Source organism: Scylla paramamosain, chromosome 10 (assembly GCF_035594125.1).
Source record: "Scylla paramamosain isolate STU-SP2022 chromosome 10, ASM3559412v1, whole genome shotgun sequence".
NCBI lineage: Eukaryota > Metazoa > Arthropoda > Malacostraca > Decapoda > Portunidae > Scylla > Scylla paramamosain.
In genome coordinates, this window is record NC_087160.1 from 27181932 (window position 1) to 27191931 (window position 10000).

The following is a 10000-nucleotide window of genomic DNA, read 5'->3' on the forward strand; positions in this document are numbered from 1 at the left end:
TACTGGCGCCACTTGAGCCCTGACGAAGGCTTTCGCTGGAGACTGCCGCTGAGGACGCCTACGATTTGTAAAACATACCGCATTGGCATGCTCTCTCTCTCTCTCTCTCTCTCTCTCTCTCTCTCTCTCTCTCTCTCTCTCTCTCTCTCTCTCACACACACACACACACACACACACACACACACACACACACACACACGGGTAAGCGAGGCACCAGACACACCCCAAACCACCGCCTCACACTTGTCCCAGCCCTGCAGCACTTCCCATTACTGTCACGTCGCCCCTCACTCTTGTGACCAATGTCCACGTTTCCTCAGTCCGCGGCGGAGAGTCAGCACCCACTTGACATTCTCTTTAGGGAGCCGCTGTAGTATCACCTGAGCCAGCGGAGTCCTGTTCCTGTCACCCGCCTGTATCTTGGGCACCACCACCACGTCCTCCTGCCTCATACCACACTCCCGCAACACTCATCCTTTCGCAGACACCACGATTCACCTCAACACAAGCTGAGGCGGGTTAACACCTCCCGCCATTGACCACCGCGTCGCGGAGCCACATGAACGCACACCCTCACAACTCGCGCGTCGGCCCGTCACTGACTGGCCCTCCTCCCTGCCTCTTGCCTCAACGCGGCCGCCACAACACACGTTCCCGGTGCCACCCCTCGAGCGCGACACACACACACACACACACACACACACACTGGCAAAAACAACACATCATCTCGCAATCCCACAGAGCCATTGCCTCTTTCCTCCCTCTGTGTTGTGGCCAGGCCTTAGCTACGCCTGATGCTGACCAGGACCTCCTGCTCCTTACGGTATTGTTCGTCCTCGTCACTCACGTGGTGTACGAACAAAATAGAAAAAATACTTCAGTCTTTGTAGATTGATAATATTTCCTTACAGCAGAGACTGATTACTGATGACTATCTTCAATCTCTTTCTCATCGCCGCAATCTTGCATCTCGTTACCTTCTACCGCTATTTTCAAGGTAACTGAACTTCTAATCTTGCTAAATGCCTGCTTCTGTATTTCCAACTTCATATGACGAACTCCTTCAAGACACTTATCCTTCAATTTTTTACTGCCGCTTTGGACACTATTCGTGGACCGGCATCTCAGAGGGGCACTTTCTTTTTTTTTTTGAGGGGGTGCCGGTACCCCTCCTACATAAAAAAAAAAAATACTAGTTTTTAGTCCAAGAGCAAATGAGATTACTGAAACTTAAATCAAAGCAGAAACTCCCCTGACATGTTTCGATACTTATGTGAAGGCATTCAACCAAAACTACTCGTAGAAAATAAAACAAAATGAAGTATATTGTTACAGTTTATGGCCAAAGAAACTGACGAAAAACAGATACACTGCTCCCCCAACACACACATATCTATATCTATCTATATCTATCTATCAATCAATCTATCTTTGTATCGAGAGAGAGAGAGAGAGAGAGAGAGAGAGAGAGAGAGAGAGAGAGAGAGAGAGAGAGAGAGAGAGAGAGAGAGAGAGAGAGAGAGAGAGAGAGAGAGAGAGAGAGAGAGAGAGAGAGAGAGAGAGAGAGAGACAAAACTAATACTATGAAGTATAGAAACAACAATCAGTGTACAGAGTATGGCGTTATCTACAGCGTGGCAGATGATGCCGGTGATATGGACGTCTCAGCGTGGCGGAGAGAGCCTGCATCTTGACTCACCTAGCACGTACACTGCCGATATGCAAATTACGCCCTAGTACACTGTTATTGATGTGCATCTGTCCCGCCCCGCCCCCAGACAGGTGACTGTACTCTGTACCCTCTCACCACCACCACCATCACCACCACCAGAGATCACAAAAGATCATAACCTGCACTGATTTGCTCCTCACATCCCTGTACGGCACGCAGGGGTTTTGGATTTGTATCACTTGTTAGGACGCCTTGATCTCTTTCTCTTAAGTGATTCTTCAGCGATCATCACTTAGCGGAACGCACAGCGATACCCAACACAAAGAATCTACGCAACCTGAGGGCCGCCGCCGCCGCCACCACCACCACTGCCACAGGGGTTAAGTAACGCTACACATAATCCTGACGTGGCGACCTTGGTACACACACACACACACACACACACACACACACACACACACACACACACACACACACACACACCATATACTGCCGCGGTTCATTCGTCCACTTCCAGTCCATGGCCAGCCCCTCCACAGCCTTACACGTATTGCACATACTCGTACATGCGCATCCTTATCCCCTTATCCCATTCCCACGTCCCCCTCTCTTTTCCTCCCGCCCTGCGCGCCTCGCTCTCTCCACCATGACGCCCCCTCCACAGACCTGACCGCGTCTACCTTCCAGCCTTCCCCTCCCTTCATAACAAGGGGAATGGGGAGAAAAGAGGGAGAGAGAAGAACAAAAACAAACACAGCAGGTACAGGGGGGAAACACACACACACACACACACACACACACACACACACACACACACACACACACACACACACACACACACACACACACACACACACACACACACACACACTTAACTGATAAGAGTGCAATCAGAACATCATGAGGGCAAATATCACGTCCACCTCCTTCGTTTCGTTCTGGTTACCATGCTTGCTTCCCCTCAACACTTCATCATAAGAGAAGAAGAATTTACGGGCCTAAATACATACATGCATACATACCGCCTTTCGCCCCGTCAAGCCCAGTCCCGAACCGCCCCGAAGCACATACATACCTGCAGGAGAGAGAATAATAATAATGGCTGACTTCAAGGAACAAAAAGGAGAAAGACAGAAGGCATATTAAGCAATTAAGACAGGAAGTACGTAATATATGTGTGTGTGTGTGTGTGTGTGTGTGTGTGTGTGTGTGTGTGTGTGTGTGTGTGTGTGTGTGTGTGTGTGTGTGTGTGTGTGTGCGCGCGTGCGTGCGAGCGTGCAATTTTGTATTGTTTTGTACTCTGGATTAAGCTGGATTTGTCTTTTTGTCAATAACTGTGTGTGTGTGTGTGTGTGTGTGTGTGTGTGTGTGTGTGTGTGTGTGTGTGTGTGTGTGTGTGTGTGTGTGTGTGTGTGTGTGTGTGTGTGTGTGTGTGTGTGTGTGTGTGAAGGGTGTGAGGGAGGGTGACCAAGCAGTAACATTGCGTAGAAAACTGATCAATAACATGATCAATAATTCTCTCTCTCTCTCTCTCTCTCTCTCTCTCTCTCTCTCTCTCTCTCTCTCTCTCTCTCTCTCTCTCTCTCTGCAGTGCCTTACATGAATTTTAACACAGACGCCAGGATTCCAACCACGGCGTACTAACAACTTAGAACAACTTCAGTAGCAAGAACCAAGAGCCACAACATTGCTGGCTCAACTTAACCTCATGGCACCGTTTGCTCGCATCTCGCCTCCAATCTCGGCTTCTCAAGCTGGGTTATCAGTAGCAGTGAAGCGCTGATAGGTGTAGTATGGTGGGAGGGCGGCAAGGGGAGGCAAGAGGAGACAACTACTCTAAATGGCTGCCAAGGTTAGGAAACGCAGCAGCAGCGGCAGCAGCAATCGATATAAGAGGGAGAACATCCGCACCGTGTGTCCACCTGGCACACGAGGGCCTCCTGCCACCCTCCGCCTCCGCCACCCGTTCCACTGCAGCACACCACGATACCGCCTGTTATTCACCCAGCAGGCTGTGTGTGTGTGTGTGTGTGTGTGTGTGTGTGTGTGTGTGTGTGTGTGTGTGTGTGTGTGTGTGTGTGTGTGTGTGTGTGTGTGTGTGTGTGTGTGTGTGTGTGTCTGTGTTTATCGTCATGTGTGATGCGTGATGCTGACTCTCTCTCTCTCTCTCTCTCTCTCTCTCTCTCTCTCTCTCTCTCTCTCTCTCTCTCTCTCTCTCTCTCTCTCACACACACACACACACACACACACACACACACACACACACACACACACACACACATTAGTAGTCAGCCGCAGTACATGCACACGAGTTTCCTCCCGCGGTTTGTTTTGCGGCCACAGGTTTTAAAGTGGAACAGTCTGGGTTGTGTTGAGCAGCTTTCAATCGAAGCTCATACACATTTAGTTGCGTGTATTTTTAAGTTATGAAGAGGTATGGCAGACAGACGAGCTAGGTCCGGGATGAAGGAGGGTACGCGGAGACGTCTCCTACAGGCTTTGGGCACCGCTCGCGGCTAGCCACGAAATGTGCTCCTACTATGCTGCCAAATCACTGGGCGGAGGCGGTGATGAAGCAGTAAGGAAAGATCACCTGGGATTAGATAACAAACAAAAGACTGATCCGGCCAGAAGAAATGAACTCTTCTTGAGCGTCCTCCTCAGCGTGGCATCGTGAACCTGTTTTGATCTGCTCTTGGGCGGTCACACTCACTGCCACAAATAATGAATCTGGACAAAATTATAATTAAAAATTACTTATAATTAAAAGACCATCAAACGTAGTTTTTTTCTCCTTTCCTTTTATATACCCTTACCAGTATAAAATTCAACAAAGTAGAATACAAGAGAGGAATAATTTAGTCAATAACGCAGCGACATGTGAATGGGACTACGAGCTGTTTGGCGTGAGGAGCGTCAAGTCTGAGGACGCCAGGTGGATCACATTCTTGAAACCACGTTGAAGAAAGGAAGCCGATAGCTGGCGCTGTGAGGAAAGCACCAAGACTTCCCTTACTAAGGTTTTTGTGACTGCTACAGACTTGTTCCATCTCAGACACACCTGAGGGAACCGCCGCTACACCTGTACCCTCAGCCCTGCCACACCCCTCCTGAAGGCTGCCTGCCACTCCCTGCGTTTTGGCCGCCACCTTCACTGACATATGTACCGCATACCATTCAACTTCACTGTCTTTCCAACCGTCATTCATCTGCGGGGGTGTCCAGGTGTGCGTCTACAAGTCAGCGGGGGTGTCCAGGTGTGCGTCTACAAGTCAGCGGGGTACGTGACAGGGCCGAGAAGACCACCCGCGGGGCACGCAGTGACGGCAGGGAACTTGATCAGCTGGGCGGGGGAGGTGGAGGGAGGGGGTGGACGGGAAGGAGTGCACGTGTAAGAGGCGAGAGCCATATGTATGTTGTGCTTAAGTGCCACCGCCCACACCCATCCTGCATATCCTCACGCCCACGCTGTTTCCCAAGTGTTGGCGTCATGCACCAGTCTTTCAACTCCATTGCCTCAAATCTGACTAACAAAATGCAACTCATCCTCACACAAGCACAGCATAACATGAGCTTAATGGGACAATATTACCCACGTAGTGATAAAATTCCTCCCCCTCCTCCCTCCCCCTCATCAGTCCCCTACCCTTCCTCCTTTCCCTCTCCTCATCACAAGCAAGTCATCATTGCCCGACCTGATAAGGCCAGACCCTTCACCTCTTTCAACCTCTTGATTGGTTGTCGTTTGCGGGAAAGTGCATGTGATTGGCGGTCATTTGGAGGGAAACGTACGTGATTGGATGTAGTGTGGAGGGAGAGGCACATGATTGGTTGCTGGTGAATGGCATGAAGCGGAGTTAGTCTGTCGAGTTAACTCAAACAGACGGGGCAAGGGATGAAGAATGGCCAAGGAAAGGGAAACTTGTGGACCTTTCTGGCTACGTAATCCCCGTCCTCCCTCTCTCCCTTACTTCCTTCCTCCCACTGACTGCCAACACCACCTGAAGGGCAACACACACACACACACACACACACACACACACACACACACACACACACACACACACACACACACACACACACACACACACAGCACAGCACAGCACAATATAGTACATCACAGTATATGGACAAACCTTAATGCTGAACACAAAATTAAATAAATATTATCAAACAAAATCAAAGAACCTAAAAGCACAAACAACAGCAGCACAATAAAACAGGAAGAGGAGGAGGAGGAGGAGGAGGAGGAGGAGGAGGAGGAGGAAGAGAGCACCACCACCACCGCCACCAAGACAAACAACAACAACAACAACAACAACAACAACAACAACAACAACAACAGTGTCAACATCAAAGTGCACTAACAAGCTGACTCACACCCCCGGCAGGCACAAGACGAGTGACAGTGACAGCCTGAGTCGGACGAGAGGCGGCGGAGACAAGAAAACAGGAAGGGAAGAGACGCGGAGACTGGAGAGGCAGAAGACGAAAACTGATTATAAGAGCGTAAGAAAGCTTTGTGGTGGCGAGGCATGGAAGCGAAGGTAAGAGTGGGAAGGACTATCCACAGGGGTGATCTATATGAAAGGCACGACAGGTTAAACGAATCTTTTTTACAACACAGCAATAAAACACACAGCCGATACCCGCAATGTCAGCCACAGCAGCGCCGCCCGCCTGCGTCTAGTACTACAGGGAGAAGGAGGTGGGCGGTAGGGGTTGGCTCGGGCTAGCAATTTATAGGGACCAGACACGGGCCAGACAGGGGGAGGCGAGGGGAGAGGGTATGTGAAAGGGAAGAGAGAGAGGGGGAGAGAGCGGGATAAAAGGAGCGGGCGAAGGGAATGTGAGGGGAAGCGAGGGGATGCGAGGGTCAGGGAGGAGAGAGTAGTGGATGGCGTTGCTGCGTACGCTGGGTGAGAATACTGGAGAGAGAGAGAGAGAGAGAGAGAGAGAGAGAGAGAGAGAGAGAGAGAGAGAGAGAGAGAGAGAGAGAGACTTTTAGGCCTCTTCTTTCTTTTCCTATCACTACGCCTATGAAAATATCCGCAGTTTATTTTGTTAGGACGGGAGACATTGTGAGAAGTAAAAAGAGGTGGAGGAGGAGGAGGAGGAGGAGGAGGAGGAGGAGGAGGAGGAGGAGGAGGAGGAGGAGGAGGAGGAGGAGGAGGTTCAAGATCCCGCAAAAACACGAATAGAAAAGACACGATAAAGCAAGAGCATAGAAAGAGACTAGGAGGAGGAGGAGGAGGAGGAGGAGGAGGAGGAGGAGGAGGAGGAGGAGAATCTGAATGGAAAGCGTTTTGAGTAAAAGAAAGGGAAGAGATGAAGATACAAATGGACTCAAAACAAGAGAGAGAGAGAGAGAGAGAGAGAGAGAGAGAGAGAGAGAGAGAGAGAGAGAGAGAGAGAGAGAGAGAGAGAGAGAGAGAGAGCTGACTAGAAAAACGGAAACTGAACACGAAATGAGACAAAACGAGAGGAAAGAGAGGAAGGAGGAAATTACAAGAGGGGAAAGGGAGGGAAAAGAGAGAAAAACGAGACAAAGAAAAGAGAGAAAGAAGGAAAAGGAGCAGAGAAGGGTGCCAGAGAGAGAGAGAGAGAGAGAGAGAGAGAGAGAGAGAGAGAGAGAGAGAGAGAGAGAGAGAGAGAGAGAGAAGAGTGTGGTCGTACGTCAGAGTTACACAATGACACGAAGGACATGAGATAACCAGCAAACTTACGATATGGTGGACTCTGCATTCATACCAAATTTTACCTTAATTACTAAATGGAGGGGCGGAGACTATTGGCGCTGGGGGTGACGAGTTAGATGGGAGGGAGGAAGGGAAATGAGCCGTGTGGAGAAGAGGGTAAGGGAGAGAAGGATGTGCAGGGGGAGGGGAAAGGGAGGGTGGTGGGGTGTATAGGGAGGATCATTACCACGCCACACACCCGGAGTTTAGAAGTTAAAGGGACTCTATTACAGAGAGAGAGAGAGAGAGAGAGAGAGAGAGAGAGAGAGAGAGAGAGAGAGAGAGAGAGAGAGAGAGAGAGAGAGAGAGAGAGAGAGAGAGAGAGAGAGAGAGAGAGAGAGAGAGAGAGAGAGAGAGAGAGAGAGAGAGAGAGAGAGGAATGCAGCTGGGCTTGGGATGACGTTTAAAGGGATCAAGTGACGTAAACATCTGGTGGTGGTGATGGTGGTGCTGGTGGTGGAAGGAAGGAAGGGAGGGGAAGAGCAGGGTGACTCAGGGAGGGGAAAGTGTGGGGTGTATGCGTCAGCTGACATCCCAACCCTCCACCTCATCCTTCCCACCCATCTCCCCCCTCCCCCCAGCCCAGGCATCAGACATAATCCACCGAGACTAATTCAGGGACCAACAGAATGGGGTGATGGGGGTGATGGGGCGTCCATCCCATGGGATATACGGGGCGACAGGGCTTCAGGAGTCGCCAGGTGGGTGATGGTGGGGCAATGACTCGTGTGTGTGTGTGTGTGTGTGTGTGTGTGTGTGTGTGTGTGTGTGTGTGTGTGTGTGTGTGTGTGTGTGTGTGTGTGTGTGTGTGTGTGTGTGTGTGTGTGTGTGTGTGTGTGTGTGTGTTTTCTTTTTATGTAGGTGGGACACCGGACAAGGGCAACAAAATCCAATGAAAAAAAAGCCCACTGAGATGCCGGTCCCCGAATAGGGTCTGAAGCGGTAGTAAAAAATTGAAGGATAAGTGTCTTGAAACCTCCCTCTTGAAAAAAATTCAAGTCATAGGAAGGTGGAAATACAGAAGCAGGCAGGGAGTTCCAGAGTTTACCAGAGAAGGGGATGAATGATTGAGAATACTGGTTAACTCTTGCATTAGGGAGGTGGACAGAATAGGGGTGAGAGAAAGAAGAAAATCTTGTGCAGCGAGGCCGCGAGAGGAGGGGAGGCATGCAGTTAGCAAGATCAGAAGAGCAGTTAGCGTGAAAATAGCGGTAGAAGATTGCAACATTGCAGCGATGAGAAAGAGGCTGAAGACAGTCAGTTAGAGGAGAAGAGTTGATGAGACGAAAAGCTTTTGATTCTACCCTGTCTAAAAAGAGCGGTGTGTGTGTGTGTGTGTGTGTGTGTGTGTGTGTGTGTGTGTGTGTGTGTGTGTGTGTGTGTGTGTGTGTGTGTGTGTGTGTGTGTGTGTGTGTGTGTGTGTGTGTGTGTTTCTTTTAACAAGACACTAGTGGACATGGAAGAAAGGATAGAAAGGATGGAGAAGAGAGGAGGGTAGGTTGTAAAGGCTTTTTAAACCAGAGTAGGAGGAAAGGACAAAAAGAGAAAGAGCATTTAATTTAAAGGAGTGAAAACGACACAAGTTGGCCTGACTGTCGCCACTACTACTACGACCACCACCACCACCACCATGGCAAAACCTGCACCCTTTCGCTTGTCTTCCCACCAAGCAAAGTACAGACACGCAGCGGAGAATCATCGAGTTATATAAACCAAATTCCTCTTTAAAACCAATGAACGAAAATTTATGATAACGCCAGATGCAGCAGATTTGGCAGGGAATCTCGGTGTGGCTTGGAGGAAAGCGTGTCAGATAATACTACCTCCTCAAGTAGGCAAACCACGAGGAGGGGGACGGAGCGGTGTAGTGTGCCGGCCGGGACGGACTTGAAATCGTGGTAAACAAGCAGTGCTGTGTTTTAATCAGTAGAGCAAACCCTCACCTATGAAGCTGTTTGCTCGGCCTGGTGTGTCTCCTGCCAGCACCCGAGGAGAAGAAAAAGAGGAAAAAAGTTGCCACCCTCCCCTTTCTCTAAGCCTACTTGTGAGGAAGGCCTATATTGAGTTGAGCACGAGCGTCTTCCCCTTTCCTGGCATTTCCTGTCTGACTTGGGAGGAGAGGGGAGGGCCACAGTGTGTCGGGGGTGTGGCGAGGGTCACTGCAGGTCTCGTGCCTCCAGACAGGTCAGCAGCAGGACGCTATTACCTCACCCTCCATCCCTCCATCCCTCCGTCTCTCCCTCCCTCCCTCCCTCCCTCCCTTGCCCTCTCTCTCCCAGGGTCCCAGGCTCGGGTTGGGGTGTATCGATGGTGATGAGGGCGTGGCGCGGGGTTGCTGCTACTGCTGCTTCCCGTGCCTCAGGTAAGAAAGAACGTCGGCGAGAACGCTATTATCTAACCTTCCTTACCCGCCGCCGCCCCGCCCGTCTAGAGCTACAGGAAGGGTGTACATAATGGAGCAGCGCCCTTGTGTCCTGGCAGCGTCACGTGGTGCTCATACGGAACAACGCACGGAGACGCTACTGTGCTGGCTGCGGTAACCAAGAGACCTTGTGTGTTCCTCGTGCACTGCCAAAACTCCGCCACATGG

General features: G+C 50.5%; 2 protein-coding genes across 13 annotated transcripts in view; both read right to left on the minus strand.

Moving 5' to 3' along the window:
- LOC135104457 (CLIP-associating protein 2-like) overlaps positions 1-840 on the minus strand; it is a 114391-nt gene extending 113551 nt beyond the window's left edge. For 3 of the 12 annotated variants that reach the window (XM_064011915.1, XM_064011916.1, XM_064011913.1), the window contains exon 1: positions 499-834. The gene's annotated coding sequence lies outside the window, so the exon portion shown is untranslated. Of the gene's footprint in view, positions 1-498 lie in introns of all 12 variants that reach the window. The other 9 variants (XM_064011922.1, XM_064011923.1, XM_064011921.1 and 6 more) reach the window with 6 other exon arrangements.
- Positions 841-2491: 1651 nt separating this feature from the next.
- Positions 2492-10000, minus strand: part of LOC135104458 (CLIP-associating protein 1-B-like) — a 73757-nt gene continuing 66248 nt past the window's right edge. Inside the window, exon 5 of the mRNA XM_064011926.1 lies at positions 2492-2747. Within this exon, the coding sequence (XP_063867996.1) occupies positions 2671-2747 (77 nt within the window). The 3' untranslated portion in view covers positions 2492-2670. The remainder of the gene's footprint in view (positions 2748-10000) is intronic.